This window comes from Xyrauchen texanus, chromosome 1 (genome assembly GCF_025860055.1).
Source record: "Xyrauchen texanus isolate HMW12.3.18 chromosome 1, RBS_HiC_50CHRs, whole genome shotgun sequence".
Classification (NCBI taxonomy): Eukaryota; Metazoa; Chordata; class Actinopteri; order Cypriniformes; family Catostomidae; genus Xyrauchen; species Xyrauchen texanus.
Window position 1 is genome coordinate 47,310,680 of NC_068276.1, and position 24,190 is coordinate 47,334,869.

The 24,190-nt window shown below is 40.5% G+C and overlaps 1 protein-coding gene across 1 annotated transcript in view; it reads left to right on the forward strand.

Annotated features, from left to right (window-relative positions):
• The first annotated feature begins 522 nt into the window (after window positions 1-522).
• Window positions 523-24,190, forward strand: part of LOC127644028 (NHS-like protein 2) — a 113,967-nt gene continuing 90,299 nt past the window's right edge. Inside the window, exon 1 of the mRNA XM_052127031.1 lies at window positions 523-1,280. Within this exon, the coding sequence (XP_051982991.1) occupies window positions 1,004-1,280 (277 nt within the window). The 5' untranslated portion in view covers window positions 523-1,003. The remainder of the gene's footprint in view (window positions 1,281-24,190) is intronic.

Here is a 24,190-nt window from a genome sequence, read left to right on the forward strand (position 1 = left end):
AATTTGAGGCTTGCCAGATCATCTTGCTGCTTCAGAATCAGATTTGGCAGAGTCGAGAGGCATTAAAAGAAATCTGTAATAGAAGAGAATACAGGTCTTTCAATGAAACTAGGGGGAGGAGGGTTGCTGTGAAGGAAAGGTCCACCAGGAGTGGTTCCTGTCATGCACTTGGGCCATGTGGAGTAGGGTGGGGAACCAGAAACAATGAAAACAGTGAGGCAAAACAAGCCCCAGATGTTTCCAATCAATTCCCCTGTATAAGATAAGGTTTCATATGAATCCATGGAGAAACATGCTTGATAATATTTCAGATCATGAATTATTCTCTGCCTATCGATCCCATCCTCTCATCATTCCGAGTTCACTGTACTCTCCTGCAGGCCAGTGTGGAAAGACTGGATGAACAAAACATCTTGGTGAGCCAAGTTCTGGTTCAGTGTGGGGGTGCACGCACACCCACTCACCCACCAGATGTGTGAGCCAAGTTCTGGTTCAGGGTGGGGGTGCACGCACACCCACTCACCCACCAGATGTGTGATTTGGGAGGGGCAAATGCAGAGGTTAGAATATGTGACATCTGAAAGGATTTTTTCCCCCGGGCTTTTGCAAAATTGGGATTTAACGTATAGCTGTTAAGAAATTGTTCTCAGTCTTCTTTTGGAAAAACACATTTATGTTCATAAACACAGCAGGGGATGGAGTATTTGATGGATTATGAAAGCACAAGTTGTCTGCATTGTTCATGAAATATAAAGCTGTTTCTTAGGTAAGATCTTGTTGCATGTGTGGGTGAGGTCTCTCAGGCGCAGTAAGAGTTTCGAGCGATCTAGTCTGAAGTGTACCGCCGCAGAGCTCCTCACAGTGGACAAATAATTGCAATGCATAAAATGCCTCCACTGAACACGCCATCGCAAGCAAGAGTCTCCACTAACAGACTTCAACACTCGGAAGAAAACACGCACTTTTAAAGGGAGTTTACCATAACCGGAGCTCAGGAGTGAAGATGCCCTTTTGCAAGAGGACAATTGTCCCTAAAGATGTGTGCAAGAGTAGCGCGAAGATTCGAGGCGCAATGTTCACGGATCTGGTGGATGTGTGCGGCGTGACTCTGTGCGCGGTGCTCCGGCAGCTGTCGGATTTATCCCGCGAGTCGGTGAGCATCCTGGAGGAGCTGGAGGGAGAGCTCGCCTCCATCTGTTACCGCTCCGGAGCGCTGGAGAATAAACTTACCAGTCTGCAAAAACACATCTCAGCACTCGCTAGCAAGCCTCCGGCCAAAAGTAAGGTCTCCACCGTTAACTTTTCAGTACTTTCCACTTCAGCTGACTTATATACAGTAGATTATTGATCAGTTGTTTTTTTTACTTAAAGCCAAGTTAAAGTGATGATCTTAGAATATGTTTAAATTCCCTAAACATTGCATTTTGTGATATAAAATGATGGCTTATTTGGTGACAATGTAAACAAAACGTCACTTGACTCTCATTCTTGGATAACTGAGTATATTCGAAAACAATAACGTCGTTATTTAATCAGACTATAATGTCTTTTGTTATTAATGTTAGAAAGTTGTATTATTATTTGGGTGTATATCTCTTATGTAAATATGTAAAGACTGATATTATGGTCTTATTAGGAAGGATCAACCAGTCTTTGTGCACCACATGAATTCAGTGATTTGGTCTAAAATATATAAAATAAAAAGGAATAAACCTGCAAGAGTCTTGCAGGGCTAAATCACCAAATAATGAACGCTTGCAAAAATGTGCTGTTGTAGCCATGGTTTCTGCCAAAATACCATAGTTACTACAGTTTATGTTTAAAATAATATCAAGAATCTCCTTCAAACAGTGTAGAAGCTTTACACTTTAGCCAAGTTTTGTTATGCTAGCAATGTCTGCAGTAACTATGGTGTTTTGAAAGTTACTGTGGTTACTTGTGGTCAGCCGATATAAGTTTTTCAATGGCTGATGCCTATACTGGTATGTAGGGAGCAGGATGGCAGCTAGCTGATATAAATGCAGATAAACATTATACAATTTAACCACAGCAAATCAGATGTACACAAAATTTCTAAAGTGAAATGAACACTTTTTTTAATGCAATTTTCACTCAGATTTGCATGAACTTGAAAAATAAAACAAAACATGAAACAGAAAGTGTTGACTATCCATTGACAAATCAATTGGTAGATTTTGGAACAGACACAAGGGAAAGTTAACACTTTTGTTATTCGGCCAAGTGAACATCATTATCGGCAAATGCAGATAATTGCAAAATGGCCAAATATCACCTGATTAATCGGCCTGGGCGTTATATTGGTCTATCACTAATGGATACCATGGTAAATGTTTTCTTATAGTGAGCTCTAGTATCTGTTTGTAGCACTACTTGTGACGTGTGGTGTCGGTTTTTACTGTTCTTACTGTTGGTGTATCTAGGCTACATCAGAGACGGAGAGAAAGATGCTATAAAAACTGCAATTGTATGTTACTCCCACAAATGTAGTCCTAGAATCCAGCACAAACAAGAGATAGTCTTGTCTAAACAAGAGAAATCTGTGTCAATGGAAGTCAGTTGACAGTTATCGAAGTATTAGGATAATGAACCACACTTTCAGTTCTTAATGAACTGTAAACAAATGATTTGGCCATGGCACATATCCTGTTTATCACCAACACATTCACACTTGGCTCTGTGTTGTACTGTCACATCTTTATCTGTTGTTTTTCAGTCTTTCCAATTTACATTAGAGACACATTTGGCATCTACTCCCTCTTACACCTCCTACACTGCTCTGTGTACTGAAGCAGGATAAAAACCAACTTTCACAGTCTGTAGATGTGCTGAATATTTCCTCTGTCAATTTCCTTTGTGTTTTCACAGAGAGAAAGAGCCTCTCTCTGCATTGTTTAGCTTTACCCTGTGTCCGGGACATTTGGTAGCATGGTGGAATCATTCTTTTCCGCAGTCCTTATCGTTTTACAGTGGCAGACCACAGTAGAAACAAAGCACGGAGATTATCCTCCCAAGTTCATGCGAACATCACTGATACTGTATTTGTTTAATACTGTAATCGTTGAGCATGCAGCTTGAACTTCCACCATGCTCTGACATGTTTAAGACAAATTATCAAGATCTCTTTATACAGTGAATTCTTTGGCTGGGAACTCTTCTCCACTGCGGTACAGGGGCTGAGGGTCAGGTCTATGGGCTGAAATATGTGCCACCAGAAACTGAATTTGAACCATTATATTTTAATTTGGATGGCTAAACTTGAATAATTGCATTGAAAAACTGAATTTGAATCACATCATTTGAAATTGTATTGTTTAATTAAAATTGAATTTATTCAAAAACTGAATCTGAATTGTATCATTTGAAATTGAATTTATTCGTTTGGAACTGAAGTCCAATAAAATTTGATCCTCACTGAAAATTAAACTCTCTATATATCTTCACATTCACTTCTCACAATTCAGATTCAGTTCTCAAATTCAATTTCAAGTTACTGAGACAGACATCCGGGTAGTTGGAGGATGAAGGAAGAGCAATCGAGCGCAGATCGATAGATAGCGTTCATTGGCGCACAGGACTCCTCTTGGGCCAATCAGCACCAATGTATTGGAGCACAGTACGTTACCCGCCATGAAACTATGGAATTACGATTGTGTCAGTAATAATGAATGTAACTTTATAAAACTGAACGTAACTTTTTCAGAAACTATCAAAAATATTCCATTACAAAAGAAGAAAAACACAATTCAAATGACAAAAATGAACTCAGTCGCACGAATTTAACAGGCTCTTCAAATATGCTTCATTTTTTGTTAATGTTTTTCAAAGATTCGTTTTCGCAAATCGTGGACTCTGAATACATTGCCACAGATTTCGCTTACGCTTCGCAGTTTTTCGTTTGCTGTTTTGAGACAAACCTCTCGTGGGGGGTGGGCTTAACAGTGATCTACTCTGATTAGTGAGCTTTTGATGGACAGGTGCTCTCTGACCCGGATGTACAGACGTCACTCAGTGGCGCGCATATTAGAAAGCTCTCGCGGTGATTTGTAGTTATGCAATACGTCGTGCTTTGTTGTATTACTTACTAACAATATGTAAATAATATTTGACCTATAATTATATAATTTAATATTATATGAGACCTTCGATCGTCTAATAATCGTCTTCGATCAGTCTGTAAAGATGAGCTTTCAGGAGAGACATGGAGCGGCATCATCTTCCTCTTATTTATTTAAAAAAAAAAAAAAATATATATATATATATATATATATATATATATATATATATATATATGTTTTTAATGCAAAGAACAGGAACATACAAAAGAGAAAGCATACGTACATCACATAATATCAACCAAAACAATAAAGAAGACAAAAATAAATAGAAAAAATAATAATAATTAAAAAAAAGATAATAATAATAATGTATATAACAATAAAAGAGGAGGTAGGGCATTACATCACACAAACATGTTCACATGAAGAGATCAAATGCAATGCAGATTCTAACAGTCCTTATGGCTTTCTTATTAGTAGATACTGAAATCAAATTTAGATAATTTTCTATTTCTTTTAAGAAGACAGAGAAGATAGGTTTACAGTTTAAAAATTTGCATTTGTGAATATAGAATTTGCTTAAGAAAATAATTAAATTAATAACAAAACAGACATTTTCGTTTGTGGGGTCTGAATCAAAATACCCAAATATAATGTTTGTCATATGTATTGAGAAGCCTGGCAAAATCTTACACTTGATAAAAACATCAATTTCATTCCAGAGCTTCTGAGTGTAATGACACGACCAAAATAAATGAACCACTGTTTCATCAGAATTCACACAAAAAGAGCATGTTAGCTCAATGTCAGATTTAAATCTTTGTATAAAACCTGTGTATCAACTTAAAGGAAATTTCTTTCACTTTATTTGTGAGAATGAATTTCTGCTGTAAAGACCAGATTTTTTCCAATTAAGGTTACCAAACAAATTATTCCAAAAGGAAATAACAGGTGGAACAGAAATCAAATCCTTAAGAAATAAAGATCTTATAGTTTTTAGCTTTCGACTCTGAAAAACAGATTTGACCAACAGTATCACAAGGTTTAGGAAAGGATGCAGTAGATACTGGGGTGAAGTAATTACGGTTTTTAAAAAGCATACATAAACCAGAGGGAATAGCACCCATTACTGTAGCAAATTCTTTTGGGGTTACTGGTATTTGGTATTCAGAAAGAAATTCTGAATATCTGAATAAAAGACCTTGCTTATTAAACAAATGCTCCACTCCTCCTCCTCTTGTCCTTCAAGGCAGCTTGAAGTAAGTTCGTGTTACTGAAGTAACCAATAACATCGATACAATTTTCTAATTTTACAGAAAACACTCTAAATTTCAACACAGTGGTGGAATATTGCATATATTTTATTATATTTATTCACAATGTTTTGATAAACACATATAAAATATCATAATTTTATATATTTTTTAATAATTTTTTTATTGTCATTCACAAGTTTGCAATGCACTGATGTCATGTCATGATGTTATGTAGTTTGATTGTTTGCTCTTTTGCACAGTTATTATATTCAAGGACGTGTCAATGTAGACAGTGCAGATATCAAACTGGTCTTTATTCTACAGCAAGGCAGAAATCTTGGTGCAGATGCTGCATCTGTACATAACAACCTTGAAATTCTTAACCAGTCGCTCGGGAATACCAGCACAAGGCAGGGTCAGCAGCAGTCCGTTCAGCAGTCGGGGCAGAGTCAAACAGTGGACCAAGATATGGCCAGGTTTCAGTTTTGCAGTCATGACAATGACAAAACAGCAACATTTTATTTAGCATGCATTTACAATACAACAATAAATTTGCAAAATAAAGCCAGAACTGTTGCACACTGTAACGTTACATGAATAAAAGTTTTATCGATGTTATTGGTTACTTCAGTAACACGAACTTACTTCAAGCTGCCTTGAAGGACAAGAGGAGGAAGATGATGCCGCTCCGTGTCTCTCCTGAGAGCTCATCTTTACAGACTGATCAAAGGTCTCATATAATATTAAATTATATAATTATAGGTCAAATATTATTTACATATTGTTAGTAAGTAATACAACAAAGCACGACGTATTGCATAACTACAAATCACCGCGAGAGCTTTCTAATATGCGCGCCACTGAGTGACGTCTGTACATCCGGGTCAGAGAGCACCTGTCCATCAAAAGCTCACTATCTAATCAGAGTAGATCACTGTTAAGCCCACCCCCACGAGAGGTTTGTCTCAAAACAGCAAACGAAAAACTGCGAAGCGTAAGCTGAAATCTGTGGCAATGTATTCAGAGTCCACGATTTGCGAAAACGAATCTTTGAAAAACATTAACAAAAAATGAAGCATATTTGAAGAGCCTGTTAAATTCGATGCGACTGAGTTCATTTTTTCATTTGAATTGTGTTTTTCTTCTTTTGTAATGGAATATTTTTGATAGTTTCTGAAAAAGTTACGTTCAGTTTTATAAAGTTACATTCATTATTATTGACACAATCGTAATTCCATAGTTTCATGGCGGGTAACGTACTGTGCTCCAAAACATTGGTGCTGATTGGCCCAAGAGGAGTCCTGTGCGCCAATGAACGCTATCTATCGATCTACGCTCGATTGCTCTTCCTTCATCCTCCAACTACCCGGATGTCTGTCTCAGTAACTTGAAATTGAATTTGAGAACTGAATCTGAATTGTGAGAAGTGAATGTGAAGATATATAGAGAGTTTAATTTTCAGTGAGGATCAAATTTTATTGGACTTCAGTTCCAAACGAATAAATTCAATTTCAAATGATACAATTCAGATTCAGTTTTTGAATAAATTCAATTTTAATTAAACAATACAATTTCAAATGATGTGATTCAAATTCAGTTTTTCAATGCAATTATTCAAGTTTAGCCATTCAAATTCAAATATAAATGGTTCAAATTCAGTTTCTGGTGGCACATATTTCAGCCCATACAGGTCCCTCTGGAGACCGTTTGATGGGGACATGAGGTCAAGGAGCAGACTTGAGGCTTGTTTTTTTCTGTGCCTGATCCTGGGCCAGTTTTGCCATTGTATTAAAACTGTGACAGTTGATTCAGGCCTTCCTGAGTGTCAGTCATGTCACTAGTTACTTTGTTGATTACTGCCTCATTCCTCAGGCGTTCATGTGAAAGTCAGTCATAAGACCAAGTGTAGCTTTACATGTTTGTGCAGAAGACAGAGGGATCAAGTGGATTAGGGATAGAGTTTTGACCCTTTATATTGTGAAAACCATAACCAAAAATGTTCCCACACAATCTAAAACAGTCACTTCTGATTGTTACATAGTCAGTCTTTTCAAGCTGATAGAGTGTGACTCACATTAAAGCTTAAAAAGGACCCAGAATTATAATAAAAGTAGTCCAAACAACTTGTATATCATATTCCAAGTCTTCTGAAGGCAAACAATATGTTTTGCTACTTCTCACGTAGCTCCCACGAACATGCAGACGTCATGATTTTGACTTAAAATGACTTAAATTTTGGGTTGTCTCTCACCAAAACTGTATTGAATGCCTTCAGAAGACTTGTAATATGATGCACAAGTCACACAGACTGCTTTTATGATACTTTTGGTTCTTTTTAAGCTTTAAAGGAACAGTTCCCCTCAAAAATGAAAATTCAAGATATGTGTTTTTCTTTCTTCTGGTGAACACAAAATAAGATTTTTAGAAGAATATCTCAGCTCTGTTGGTCCATACAATGCAAGTGAATGGTTACCAACATTTTAAAGGTCCAAAAGCACATTAAGGCAAGATAAATGTAATCCATATGACTCTAGTGGTTAAATCCATATCTTCAGAAGCAATATGTTAATTGTGGGTGAGAAACCGATCAATGTTTAGGCTAAGCCCTTTTTTACTATAAATCTCCACTTTCAATTTCACTTTCTTCTTTTGTATTTTGTGATCCACAGTCTTCATGCATATTGGCAATGAGAAGAATTTAAAGTAAAAAAGGGCTTAAATATATTTTTCATATCACTTCTGAAGATATGGATTTAACCATTGGAGTTCATTTTGGTTCTTATTCACTTGCATTGTGAATATTCTTCTAGAAAACTTCATTAGTGTTAAGCAGAAGAAAGAAAGTCATACACATCTGGGATGGCATGAGGGTGAGTCAATAATGAGAATTATAATTTTTGGGTGCACTATCCCTTTAAAATTAGTTTCTATAACTGTCGTGGTATTGAAAATTCCTGGCTTTTAGAGGTGAACTGCAAATAATGTTCTTTTATAGTCAAGATTAACTGAAATTTTAATAAGAGTGTGTGAGAGAGCAAGAAAGAAAGGATGGATGAGTGAGTGAGAGGGAGGATCAGAGAAATATGGAGATGGAGGGAGGAAGAGGGTGGGCCGGAGTGTTTAAAGACAGAATTGAAGCAGTCACTGGTTTCAGGTGAAATGCAGAAGAAACCATTAACAACTTCCTGTCTTGGCTTCTTGCCAGAGTCCCCCATACAAAACTTTTTTCAATAATTCAAATCCTCTACATTTCAACCACTTTTAGACACTTGGCCTTGGCTACTTGGTTGCCATAGAAATGATACAATTGCCTTAAAAGCTAAAAATTTTAGCCTAAATTGCTCTGGCCTTTTTTTGTTTTGCCAAAGATGAAAGAAAGCAAGCACAAAAAGAATAATTTTGTCTGAAATGCACCAGTTGCACAACAAGTCCAAGCACTGCCACCTCCATTAAAACTCTTTCTACTTGCCATGTGCTACATTTACATTTATGCTTTTGGAAGACATTTTTATCCAAAATGACTAGGGATTGACTGATACAAAATCTGTGTGCTGTGTGATAACGATATCAGATTATTTAGAGCAACATCTGCTGATACTGATAGTTTGGTGGTTCTGCTTTTTTATGCTACCTTGTTTCAAATCACTGATAATTAAATACACAACTTTTGAAAGATATTTAAAGGAATGTTCTGGGTTCAATACAAGTGAAGTCAATTGACAGCATTAGTGGCATAATATTGATTACCACAACATTACATTTTGACTTCTCATTTTCTTTAAAAAATGCTAAAATCTTGCTTACAGCGAGGCACTTACAATGTAAGTGAATGGGGCAATCCATAAATGTTTAAATACTCACTGCTTCACAAGTATGACCACAAGGCATAAACAATATGCATGTTAAAATAGTGTGATACAATTATTTTCTGACCTTTTTTGTGTAAAGTTATATCCAATTTGAAAACTTTGTTGTTGTGAAGAGATAACGGCATAAACCCTAAAATTCCAATTTAAATAACCATACAGATCAAATAATTCACAAGATTTATCAGAATAATTAATATATGTGCTTTTATAAAATGATATGCTTTACATTTCTGCCATTTAAACCCTTCAAATCTTTGACCTTTACCTCCATTGTAAGTGCCTTTAATTTTTTGGAGTAACTGGTCCCAGTTATTATAAGGTTATATTAGATCTAGATTATATTCAAGGCATACATACTATTTTTGTTTTTATGTTCCCTTTGTGTCGAACCAATGACCTCTATTAGTTGAGCTACATTAACTCTGGATGTGCTAAATTGGTTCTGGACTGACAGTTAAGAAAAGAGTGATGCAGGCTGGGGCGTAGATTCCAGGGGGGATGGGGGGAGGTAACCCCCCTCCCCCAATAATCGAAATAAGCAAGTACACCCTCCTCCCCCTAATTTATATTTATTCCATGATCAATGGAAATGTGTAGATGCTTCAGAATGCAAATCCCCCATATTCAAGACCCATCTACACCCTTGGACGCAGGTATTGATAGTATTAGCATTTACACTTAAGACGTGTCACCGCTGGGACCAGGTCCATATCAGTGTGTGTGACTGTCTACTAGATGTCCACAGACATATAATGTAAAAGAAACTCAGCATTGGCGCAAACTTACGAAGTCACAAGAGCCAAGGTTGTGCTGTGAAGACATTTTGCATTTGTTTTTATGTTAAACGTACTGGATGTAACGCAGTACTCGTCTTTCCTGTCCTGGTGTCCCATCTCTAGGCAGTTGTGCAACTCTCAGCAAGAATGTCTCCGGCTTTAAGATTATACCAGAGAGAGTGTGTTAGTAATACACTGCAGTCCTTCCAGCCCTTACTATGACACAATAGTGTTGTAATGCAGCAAAAGTTGACATGCTATTGGCCCCAAGCACATTGAAACATTATTAAAACAGACATATTTTAGCTTAAGTGGATGTGTCGTTGTGACAGTATACTATAAACCTTATTCACAGTGGCACCATCTTTGATTCTTAGCAGGAATGCAAACGAGGCTGTGAGGGATAGACTTACCATCTCTTCAATGCATGCATGGTATAAAGCTATATAAAGTTCCTAGATCCCATCTGATTTTCCCCAACACATGTTTTGTGGTGTTTTTTGCCTGCTAAATGCTGTTGGCAAGATATTTTATCAATGTTTTGTCCATGGAACGATCCAAAACACTTTAAACTGCAGTACAGCCCATTGAAGAGACTGTTTGGCTGCGTCCAAAACCAAAGTGGTCTTGTAGCCTCAACAGACAGCGTTTCCATACAAAGGTACCTCCAGAAACTGGTTTTGGACAGGCCACTTAGGCAGCATAATTTCACATTGGTGCCAGGACACCAGCAACTGATTAACGGCATCTGGTGTCCTTGAAAGGTAACATCTGCTTCATGCAGTCCAACTGAACTACGATGGTATAATAATCTGGAACAAAAACAGGAGAGTTTTATTCAAATATTTTTTAATGATTTTCTTATTATGCAACATACATTACAACACAGAGACATTTACAACATTAATTAAAACTCACAAACATATCCACGTCCCGACCCCTACCAACATACACACACATCGTTTCCCAACTGAGAAGAATCAGACGTCTAGCCAATAATGTGGAAAAAGCTATGAGCTCTTACAGATTCAGTGCAAGCTGCGTTTCTTCTGGCACTATGCCAAAGATGGATGTCAGAGGATTGGCATTGAGATCTCTACTGCATACAAGTGAGAACGTTCTAAAAACATCTGACCAGAATTTTGTTAGTCTGGGGCACCTTCAGAACATGTGACTCGGGTCTGCTGGTTCTAGACCACATCTGGGGCAAGTTGGGTCTGATCCTGGATATATTTTAACCAACTTGCTCCTAGAGAGATGAAGCCTGTGGAGCACCTTAAATTGCAGAAGCCCATGTTTAATACATACTGAAGATGAGTGCTCCAAATTAATTGCCCATTGCCAAGCTGTATCCGATATTTCTATTCCCAGTTCCTCCTCCCACTGCCTCCTTATGCGATCCAGAGAGGTGGAAGCTGTTCTTTAAATGTTTTCATAAAGGATGGACACCGTACCTCTTGGAGAAGGGTCCTTATTTAATAACTCATTTATCCAGCCACCCTCTGGTTGGTTCAAGGAAGGAGAGAAATGTTTTTTAAAGAAACTCTGGACCTGTAAATACCTAAAGAAATTGGACTGAGGGATCCCAAATTCGGTTCTTAGTTGCTGAATGTAATAAACAAACCATCCTTGAAAAGGTCCTTAACACATTTGACTCCATTTCTAGACCAGAGTTGAAATGCAGAGTCCTTAAGGGAGGGGGGAAACAAGGGATTCGTAAGGATGGGGGCAGAGGGCAAAGCCTGTTTACTATTAAAGTGAAGTCTGAATTGTGACCGACCATATCCTAAATGATCAGTGAACGACTGGGTTGTTGATAGAATAGCGTTTGCTTAAGGGTATTGGGGCAAACGTAATGATACTGGGTTACACACATGCTGCTACATGAGTGGCCAAACTGGAGCTTCCTCACTTAACATATCAGAGAACCAAAATGCTAGTTTGTGGAGGTTAGCTGCCCAGTAGTAATACAAAAAGTTCGGCATTGCCAGTCCACCATCCTCCTCCTTCCTTTCCAGAAATATTTTTATGTTGAAATACAATTGCTCAAATCCTTGACAAATGATTTGGGAATGAAGATTGGCACTGCCTGAAATAAAAATAGAAACTTAATTTTATAATTTTATCAATCATTTTAATTGAACTGATCCTCTCGGCCAAGGACAAGGGAAGGGTTGACCACCGTACCATGTCTCGCTTGGCCTTATCAAATGCTATTTTGAAATTACTATTGAATAGATCCTTATATCTGCATGTGACACTCACCCCTAAGTAGAGAAATGTATCAAGACTAACTGTGAAAGGAATATATTTAAATTACAATCGACATGCTCTTTCATTAATAGGGAAAATAAGACTCTTGGTTAAATTAATTTTGTACCCCTGCCACACTCCCAAAATCGGAAATCATTTTTAGGGCAATCATTATAAAGAGATTTGGATTGGACAAGAACAAAACGAGATCATCCTCATATAGCAAAAGCTTATGCACGTGTCCCTCCCTATGTATTCCAGTGAAGCCCGCCGTATTCCTTAGCATAATAGCAAGGGGTTCGACAGCAACATCAAAAAGCAGGGGGGACAGAGGGCACACCTGCCTTGTCTCCCTAAAAAGTGGGAAGAATTTGGATATTATGTTATTTGTTCAAATGAAAGCTTGAGGTATACTATATAGGATTTTGATCCATGAACAGAACGCAGGACCATAGCCAAACCTTTTATGTGTTGCAAGTCAATAGACATATTCAAATCTATCAAACGCTTTATGGGCATCCAAGTATATTAGGATCTCCGGATTAGTATTATCCTTAGGTGAATAAGTCACACTGAATAAGCGATGGAGATTACTAGATAACTGTCTGCCAGTTTGATCGGGGTGAATTATCTTACTTAAGACTGGCTCTATTCTGGTTGCCAGCACCTTGGCCAGGATCTTATAATCAGTGACTATAATCACAGCAGAGTAGACTGATCGGGCGATAGGATTCACTTTTAAGCGGGTCTTTGTCCTTTTTAAGAAAGACTGATATGATATCCTGTGTCATGGTTGGGGAGAGAGACTTCGAAACAGAGACCATCTCAAATACTTTACATAATAGAAGCGCTAGTTTAATAGAAAACTTTTTATAAATCTTGAACCACTATATTACCTCAAGAACCACTATATTTCCTTCTAGGGCAAATTTGTCTACATCATCAATGGATGTCAACTCCAAGTTGCTGAAAAACCCTTCAGTCCGCTCATTATTGTTCACCTCAGAAGTATATAGGGGCTCATAAAAGGATTTAAACTAATCGTTGATACCCTGTTGGTCTGTGATAATGTTACCCTCCCCGTCTCCAATTGCCGCTATAAGACAAGTAGTTGCAGATTGTTTCAATTGATAACACAAAAACCTGCCAGCCCACTCGCCATGTTCATAATGAGTCTGACGCGATTTCAAATAGAGACCTGCTGTGTGTTCGCCCACTTCCAAAGGCAGTGTTGAGTGTGACTGATCAATGACATTAATTTGATACATTATTTCGGTTATCTGCTTCGATTTCTTTTTATTTGCACTTGCCTGATATGAAATAATTTGTCCCCTCACAAACGCTTTCATAGTATCCCATAGGGTGCCTTACCTTATTTCCGGAATTCATTCATCTCGAGAGAGAAAACAATTTGTGCGTCAATGAATTTAACAAAATTCTCATGTGCCAGAAGCCTTGAATTGAAGCGCCACATACGCTGGGGGAATCTGTTACCTGGGAAGCAAAGCTTTAATAATACTGGACTATGGTCCGATATGACTATGTTGTCATACTCCACTTGTCTCATTAGGGGCAGTAATTTCTATTATTCTAATGAATAATAATAAATCCTGGAATACGTTTGATTTAGAGATAAAGAAAACTGTTTGGATGATACTTAAAACTCCAGGGGTCACTTATACCATATGTCTGTAAAAATATTTGATACACTGTGTTAATTTACTTTTTGGAACAATTGTAGAGCTAGAGCGATGCAGACTTGGATGTAAAATGCAATTTAGATACCCTCCTAAAATTAAATTATATGTGTCAAGACTGGATAGAAGTGAAAAGACATTGCTGAAGAACTGTACATTATCCCAGTTGGGTGCACACACATTGGCCTGGACCACAAGCATGTAAAAACTCCCACAGATAACATATACATGAACACACACAACAGCACAAGATGACATCTTCAACTCCAACATAGTATTGAGTCCTTGCGTATGAGGCTGTATTATCTTCCAGTATTCCCTACTCCTAATTAGCTTACTGTGTGAGCCCTTGCATAAAACAGAACAATTAAAGGCTATTACACTTATTGAACTTTCAAGCTACCCTATAAAACTAATATAAATAGTGAAGGAGGAGGGGAAAAAACATGTCTAACTGCTTGTTATTGAACACTCTAAACCAATCATCAGAAAATAGTAACACTGAACATAAATTGCAAGATGTTCTAAATAAAGTTTAGATATAGTGTCATATATTAAGGTTGTCCCGTTCGGTTAAATATTTGGTATTGACCATAACAGAAGTAACTAAGCCACCTCATTCAGTCTTTATTAACTGGTTGGCTGCTGATTGCCTGCCCATACTGTCCTTCTGCTGGACATACTCTTTAAATCACATCCTTAGCTCACCTTAAGCTGCAGTTTGCCAATAAAGTTTAAGCACACTGGACGCCGGTAGTGGCATCCCTCAGTCTTCGGCCACATACCCCTGAGTAGGCCGGGCGTTAAGTCTCAGTGGAGGCTAAGCATGCATATGAAGTTGACGATAAAGTTAGCTGTTGTCCGACCAGCTGCCAGTAAGTGTGCGGCCATCACTTGTCCTTACAGGTCAGGTTCTTCAGAATGATTCAGGGTATTTTTCAGAAGGCTGGCCACAAACTCAGTTATCCATTTGCCATGTTCACGGCCCTCTTTTACTCCTGTAATACGCTCCGTTCTCTCAGTGTGGCCAACTCCTTTTTTAATAGCAAAAATAATAGACTTCTCAAGGGTAGTAATGGAGTCTGAGTGCCCCCCCCCCCATTGCAGACTCCAATCTGGTCACCCACTCCTCTACTGCTTTCACTCAGGTATTAGCATGCTCCATGGCATTATGTATCTCGGACTGGAGCTGGTCAACTTGATTGCAGAGTATAACTGATTAGGCAGCCACTTTTTTCCAAATTTTTGCAAGCAGGTCTTCTTTAAGTGAATTAATTGCATGACGAACCACGTTTTTGGTAATTCGCTGATACTGTATCCTTCTTAAATGTCACTTGGATTTCTGAGTTAGCATTAACATTATGGCTAGCAGCAGATTCTGCGTCATGACAGTTACTACGGCTTTTATTCATTTTGCTTCAGAGGCGGCTCAGATTACGTTCAAACCAACAGGATTCCAACTATTAAGTATTTTAAAAGCCCAAAGAGTTATCTTCAACACCCTAATACTCGAAATAAGAGCTATATAAATGAAAATTGAAGTGCATCGTGGGTAAATCGACAACTCTTCTTCTTTACATGGTGCCGCTCAAACCGGAAGTCAAAAACACGAGATTTGGGGAATATATTTCATAACTACAGTACTAATTTCTAGCTATAAATGTAATAAAAATTTGGAAAAAGAGGAAATAAACTTTTTGGGGGCTAATATCTTGGAACAATGTTCAGATTTTGCTGATTTGGAAGGAAATTGATACTTTAATTCACCAAAGTGGCTTTCAGCTGATTACAAAGTATAGTCAGGACATTACTGATGTAAAAAACTTCACCATCATTTTTTGAAAAAAGTTATATTTGATCAAATCTAGACAGGCCCCATTTCCAGCAGCTATCACTCCAACACCTTATCCTTGAGTAATCATGCTAAATTACTAAATTGGTACTAGAAAATCACTTGCCATTATATCAAACACAGTTGAAAACTATTTGGTTTGTAAAATGAAGCTTAACATTGTGTTTGTTATTGAGTTGCCACAGTATGCAATAGACTGGCATGTCTTAAAGTCAATATTAGATAAAAAAAAATGTCAAAAAAGAAACAGATTTCTCTAGAAACTCACCAGTCAATCATTGTTTTGAGGAATGAAGTCTATACAATGCTTGAAATTGCCAAACAACTGAAGATTTCATACAAAGGTGTACACTACAGTCTTCAAAGACAAAGGACAACTGGTTTTTAACAAGGACAGGATGAGATAGGGAAGGCCCAGTTATACAACTAAACACAAGGATAAGTACATCATTTAGTACCCACCCAACACCAGTTTCATGTACAACAGTAAAGAGAAGACTCGGGGGTGCAGGCCTTATGGGAAGAATTGCAAAGAAAAAGACATTGGACAACAGATAATTGGAAAAGAGTGTTATGGACCGAGCTTTTGTGAGATCAGCTAGACTGTAAAGTGTTTGAGTAGTGCCCGACAAGCCACATCTATGGTAAGTGCTACAGGAAGCATGGGGTGAAATGTCATCTGAGAATCTGGACAAATTGACAGCTAGAATGCCAAGGATCTGCAAAGCTGTCATTGCTGCGCATGGAGGATTTTTTGTTGAGAACACTTTGAAGTAGTGTTTTTAAAAAAAAAATTGCAATAGCAAGTTTTGTTATGCTAGCAATGTCTGCAGTAACTATGGTGTTTTGAAAGATACTGTGGTTACTTGTGGTCAACCGATATAGGTTTTTCAATGGCTGATGCCTATACTGATATCTAGGGAGCAGGATGGCAGCTAGCCGATATAAATGCAGATAAACATTATAAAATGTAACTACAGAAAATCAAATGTACACAATTTATAAAGTGAAATAAACACTTTTTTTTATGCAATTTTCACTAAAATTTTTTGCATAAACTTGAAAAATAAAACGTGTAACAGAAAGTGTTGACTATCCATTGACAATTCAATTGGTAGATTTTGGAACAGACATAAGCGTAAGTTTTGTTGTTGGAGAATGTGTTGTTTAGTAACAACAATCACTGTGCTAAGCTACTTTGCACTAAAAACTTCACAAAAACACAATTAATTAATGTGTTAGACTTTTTAAATTGGCTCCAAACTACTGAATGCACCTTTAAACTTTTTCACATCTTAAGTTTAACCTAAGTTTAATGGTTAAACACTGTGAAATGAAACTTTGTTCATCCTGTAGGACGAAGATGCTGATCGTTAAATTACAAACTATCGGCTGCTCCATTTACACAATGAACAAAAAGGGTTTGAATGATTAATAATCATTAGAATCTTACCTGCAAGCTTTTATGTCCTTCTGTATTTGTTTTGTTAATGGATACACATATTGTGTTTTAAGAGCTTGCTTTCTTGAAAATAATCATTAAGTAAAAGTGTCAGCACTATATGGATTTAAATGGAAAAAATCTTAAACAGAAACATTAATCAAATTAAAACAACTGTATGTTCTCATTTATGCCATTTATTGTATCACACTGAAATATAGCAGAGATCAGATTCTCTTTCAATGATGTAACCGTGTGTCGCTTCAAAAGGCAAAAACAATAAATAAAGTGATCCAGCACAGTGTCATGCAATTGTTCTGTCTTTCTGAATTGTTTATTACATTCAAGATATGATAGATAAAACTAAATTGTTTACTTTAGTTGATTATGAATAAGATCACATTAACTCATTCAACAATATTTATTTCATGTTTTACTTATTAGATTTAATCTGCAACACATTGTGAACTTCACACATTCAATGGAGATAATGATAGCAAAATATAACATTTTGGCTTACATTAAATACACATTATTACATATGCATCATACAGTATGTAGCCTCCTGTAAAAGATCAGTGGAACTCTGCACAAAAGACACTCAATCTTCAACACAATGCTGCTCCTCTCAATACACTAGGAATTATTGTTGGGTAGCGTAAATTAAAATAATGAATGAATGATAGTAAAAATAAACGAGGAATGTGTATGTCATGACAACTGTAACAGGATGATTGACAGGTCGGTGTGGTCGCAGGATGCACGTGACAATGCGACCAAGCGGTTTTCAAGATGCAATTTTATGATGTGCCAGTATGTCTCAATACTTGCACACTCTCTAGCTCAGGGGTCAGCAACCTTTTTGACATGGAGTGCCATTTTTGTTTTTTTCCTGGTCAATGGCTGTGCCAAAACATATGCATGTCAGTTTTCACAGATTATTTTAAGTGCTTTAATGAAAGAAAACCTGTCCTTTTGCATGAAATGAGTTAACACAGTTAATGTCACAAATTTACTTATTTCATTACTGATCACGAAATTATGTGGAGTCATACATTTTTCTAAATCACACAGAGGGGTAATCACTAGGACGCAAGCAACAGCGTGAGAGGAGCAGACTGTTTTATTTATATGAAGTTTTTTGCACCTGCATTCCAGTCAACATCTTGATGTAATCCTTCCTCATGATCATGCAGCATGTTTGCAGTTTGGAATGCAGGTGCAGCATTTCACGTCAATAAAATAGTCGACTCCTCTCTCGCCTTTGCAGGTGTGCCAGTGATTACCCCTCTGCGTGCCAATGCTGGCACAGGTGCCACAGGTTGCTAACCCCTACTCTAGCTACACACTCAAAAGTGCGCACTTTTCCATAACAAAAAAAGTAGATAACTCTTAAGGGTGTAGTATAAGTAGGACAATTGAGATGCAGGGTTTGTCCATCCCTCACAGCCTTATTGCCATTCCCGTCAAAAATCAAATATGGTGCTGCTTGGGATAAGCTCAATTATTACACATTATAAAATGCATACAAAAGATGTGCTTTTTGTAGTACATTTCTCCATATGAACTTTTTTTTGTTGACTTTGGTATGTTTTTAAATGAGGCTGGAAAATGTCAGGCACTTTCAGACACTGTATGAATCCCATAATGTGTTTACTCTGTCTTCTCCCTTGAGATTCCTATCGAAAGAGAGAGAGAGGAGCTAAATTTTCTCTGGGCCTTAAGACAAACACACACACACACACACACACACACACACACACACACACACACACACACACACACACACACACACACACAAACTCACAAACTCAAACATATCCCACAAACTCTGGATTAGAGCAGTCACTGATGTTAAAAATTGTCTGAAGTTTAGCAGCTGTGCAGTTGCATCATACTGTAATGAGTTTTTTCTGTCTCTATTAATGTTTTAGCTGTAGTAAGCTAATTCATTTGTATTCATGTAGCCTTTATATATGGAAGCCCAGGAGAGCCATTTACAAAAGGATGAAGGAATAAATGATCAATCTATTAATTAGAAAATAAAAGCTTGAATAAATAAATTAATTTATAAATTGACAAATAAAAAGACTCATTTAAATGTTTTTATTTAATTAATGTTTAAAAAGTCCTTATATTTAACAACACAATTGTGCATTAATAAATCATATTTATTTCATGTTTAAATTGCATTTTAAAAAGGTATTTGGCAATTTATTTTCTTAATTTGCCAATTGCTTTTCCTCATCCATTTGCCAATGACTTTTCTTTTTCCTTTTTCTTTTCCTTTTATTTCTCCAAATGAGAATTGAGTTAAAAAAATGCCATTGGACTGTTAACTTTTGAGAGCCACCAATGAACTTTCGACTCGGTTGTATAGTAAACACAAAGACGGCGTTAAGATTAATTTAACATACCAAATAGCTTTCAACTGTGTTTTATATAATGGCAAGTGATTTTCTAGTACCAAATTAGCAATTTAGCATGATTACTCATGGATAAGGTGTTTGAGTGATGGTTGCAGGAAATGAAGCCTATCTAGATTTGATAAAAATAGTGATGGTGCTGTTTTTTCTTCAGGAATGTCCTGACTATACTTTGTGATCAGTTGAATGCCACTTTGGTGAATTAAAGTACCAATTTCCTTCCGAAACAGCAAAATCTGTATATTATTACATTTTTGTCCACCAGTGTATATATTTTCCACACCAACCTGCTGTGTATATCTGTTTATAATGTCGCAGTTAAAGTTTGTGCTTAATCTTGTTATCTTGTCATCTTCATAAAGATGTTTATTGACTGACAGATGCTATACACACAGTAAATACACAATTTACACATTCTTTTATCACATTCCTCTTTTCCTCTTGTCTCCATCTTCCAAAAGCATCTCCAATATTTATCCTTGTTTTACTACACCTTTTGTCATGATGGTTTCCAGTTTGTTTGCTGCTTCCATGGCTGCAGCATGCAGTGTTGTTTGCCTGCAAACTTGTTCAAATCTGGCAACCCGGCGGTGTCGAAATACTATTGGTGAGAGGGCAGTGGGCAGATCACACAGGCCAAAACATAAACAGAAATTCCGGCCTGGAATGAAAACTTAAAAGTAGAATATACTGACTGTAGCATTGTTATCGAAGAAGCCAGTATTTCAACTTAGTATGTTTCCAAATTCTCTAATGACATATTATGGTAATTTTATGAATTAGTACAGTAAAAATATTACATATAGCACCTTTAAGCTTTATAAACAGAAACAGTTTAGCAAAGTTTCATTGTGTCCCAGTGCTTATGATCAATGATCTCAGTGCACAGAAAATACAGTATATGGGCTTTGTTCCCCTTCTGTCGCTCTCTCCACGTTGTGTCGGAGAAGCGACACTAGGGGTCTCTCTTGAGCGCCTTTATTCACCTCTGATCTTATTGAAAAGGGCCAATGGGAGTTGGCAGTCGGTATTTGCATACCCCGCCCCCGGACATACGGGTATTTAAGCGGGGCAAATACGGGAGTTCATTCAGAAAATTTCTTCGGAGCCGATGGTCTGTCTGCAGTTTGCTGCGAGTTACACGCCACTTAAACGTTCCTGTTTTCCTCTGACGATCTGCATGCTGTTGGCTCTTGACGGCACACAACGGCGGCTTTCTCCTTCTCAGTGCACGGCGTGCATTGTTGCCCCTGAGCGCTTCGACAGCGCAGACACGTACACATACACACTGTGTATTAAAAGAGTAATTTTCTCTTTTTACTAAAAGAGTAATTTTCTCTAAAAGAGCAAACACAGCGGTGTTGAACGTCCTTTTAAGGATGCGTCTTTTTCAAGATGCCTTTCCGCCCCTGTGTCGTTCCTGGATGCGGTAGAGTGCTCTCTGCTTCAGACGGCCACAGGCGCTGTCTCGTGTGTTTGGGCCGCGATCACACCGAGGCGGCGTTTGTGGATGGTTCATGTTCTCACTACGAGAACATGACCATGACCACGTTGCGGTTGTGGCTCGCTTTCAACAGAAAGCAAGCCACCCCAGCTGCACCCCGCATTGCTCCTTCTTCCCACGGGATTAAGGACGGTGTGGTTGGCGCTGGGGGCGATTTGGGGGCGGCAGCGGGTGCAGTTTCGCCGGGTAGCCCCCGCGAACCTCCCGTTCCCGACACGCTCGCTGGTCTCCGTCCACGCTCAGCGGCGATAGCGGCTCGCCTCACGGCCCGGCTGTCTATCCTCCCGAGTCCGAAGCAGATGAGCTCGCCGCTGCATCGGAGAGTGCGGTGTCTGATGCCGAGGACTCCCCTGGACTGCCGCCGGGCCAGCAGGCCCAGGCTGAGGCCGATGCTCAGATGTCCGACATGCTTGCCCGGGCCGCCTTGAGCGTGGGGTTGGACTGGAACCCTCCATCCTCCCCACAGCCTTCTCGGTTGGATGATTGGTTCCTGGGGGCAGCGCCGTTCGCGGCCTCGCGATCCCCCGGTACCTTTCTTCCCGGAGGTGCATGATGAGCTGACGCTCACGTGGAGAGCCCCGCTCTCCTCTTGTCTAGGTGCCACCCGCTCCACTCTCTCCACCCTCAACGGCGGAGAGCCCACGGGTACGACGCGATTCCCCAGGTTGATAGGGCAGTTGCGCACCATCTATGCCCGGTAGCCCTACCTCCTGGCGGGGTCGCCCTGTACTCCCATCCAAGCCCTGTAGGACAACATCCTCGCTAACGCGAAGGCCTACACTACGGCTGGACGCGCTGCCTCCGCCCTGCATGCGATGGCCCTCCTGCAAGTCCACCAGGCCAAAGCTCTCAGAAACATGCACGGGGGTGGACCTGATCCTGATGTGCTGCAGGAACTGCGCTCAGCGACCGACCTCATCCTGAGAGCGACGAAGGCCACAGCGCAGGCACTCGGACAGACGATGGCCACCCTAGTGGTCCAGGAACACCATCTTTGGCTCAACCTGGTCGAGATGCGTGAGGCTGACAAAAACCGCTTCCTGGACGCACCTGTCTCCCAGATTGGCCTTTTCGGTGACACCGTCGAGGACTTCGCCCAACAGTTCTCCGCGGTGAAGAAGCAGACGGAGGCCATTTCGCACATCATGCCCCGCTGCAGACCTGCCGCTACGGGCCCTGCCCCGTCTGCCCGCCGAGGGCGTCCCCCTGCGAGGAAACCAGCTCCTGCTCCGCCTCAACCCGGGCCCAGCTCTCAGCCCCAGCATCGAGCACTCCACAGGCGGCACACGCCCCCTGTCTCACGAACCCCCTCCAGGACCCGGAAGGCTCCCAAGTGTTCCTGAGACAGCCGACCCAGAGCCGAAGACGTTAGCTCCGGAGGTGGTAAGACCGCTCCGTCCCCCGGTGGAGGGCCGGGAGGAGAATCCTTTGTTTTTTCATTTGCCACACCCCTGACGGGGCTGTGGTACCCACATTCTCAATAAAAGAGCTATTTCCTTTGCCTCTGGGTCACCTGGCCCGCAAATGCCGTTTTCACGGCAATGTGCTTTCAGATCACAACAGTCCCGGTACACCGGACGCGGCGATCCCGCCTTCCGCCTGCCCACGACTGTCCCCCGGCCGGCCGTTTCAGACGAGTCCAGAGGACGCCAACATCAGACCTCCTCCTCAGTCAAGAACCCGCCCCCTGCCAGGCGCGCGGAGCAAGGTAAGTGCTTTGAGTCTATTCTCAGCACCTCAGCCTCAGGCCGCAACGAAGCCGCCCGACGCTGCATTACCTGTTCCGCCCCGCTGCGAGGCCCCGCCGGGTACATCCAAAATACTCGTCCCTTTGGTGCCCCTAGCGCAGAGCTGGGAAGCGTGGCTTTCGCTTCCCAACGCATCACGCGGGCTGCACCAGACCATTCGACTCGGTTACGCAATTCAGTTTGCCCGGCTCCCGCCCCCCTTCAGGGGCGACCGCTTTTCCGCAGTACACGGCGAGCACGCCAGTTCCCTGTGCACGGAAATCGCGACCCTCTTAGCCAAGGGCGCAACCGAAATGAGGAAGGGTTTCTACAGCCCTTCATTGTACCCAAGAAAGGCGGCGGCTTACGACCAATCCTGGACTTGCGAGTTTTCAATCGGGCCTTGTTAAAACTCCCGTTCAAAATGCTTACACAGAGAAATATTCTGGCTGGCGTTCAGCATCTAGATTGGTTCGCAGCGGTGGACCTGAAGGACGCGTACTTCCACGTCTCAATTCTGCCACGACACCGACCCTTCCTACGGTTCGCGTTCGACGGCCAGGCGTTTCATTACAAAGTCCTCCCCTTCGGCCTGTCTCTGTCCCCTCGCGTCTTCACGAAAGTCGCAGAGGCGGCCCTTGCCCCGCTATGAGTAGCCGGCATCCGCATTCTCAACTACCTCGACGACTGGCTCATCCTAGCACACTCTCGAGAGTTACTATGCACACACAGACACCAGGTGCTCCGGCACCTCAGCCGCTTGGGGCTTCAGGTCAACTGGGAAAAGAGCAAGCTCACTCCGGTTCAGAGCATCTCTTTTCTCGGGTTGGAGTTAGACTCAGTCTCAATGACAGCACATCTCACGAGCGAGCGTGCTCAGTCAGTGCTGGACTGCCTCGCTTCCTTCAAGCCAGGCACAGTGGTCCCTCTAAAACTTTTCCAGAGGCTCCTGGGGCATATGGCGTCCTCCGCGGTGGTCGCGCCGCTGGGGTTGATGCATATGAGACCACTCCAGCACTGGCTCCAGACTCGAGTCCCGAGACAAGCATGGCACCGCGACACGCATCGGGTAAGGATCAACCCCGCCTGCTTCAAAACACTCCGACCCTGGACAGACCTCTGCTTTTTACGGGCAGGAGTGCCCCTGCAGCAGGTGTCCCGACGCGTCCTGGTCACAACCGACGCCTCCCGGTCCGGGTGGGGTGCCGTGTGCAGCGGGCACGCAGCAGCGGGCCGTTGGAAAGGGGCCCCGCTGCGTTGGCACATCAATTGCCTGGAGTTGCTGACCGTCCTTCTTGCTCTCAGGAAGTTCC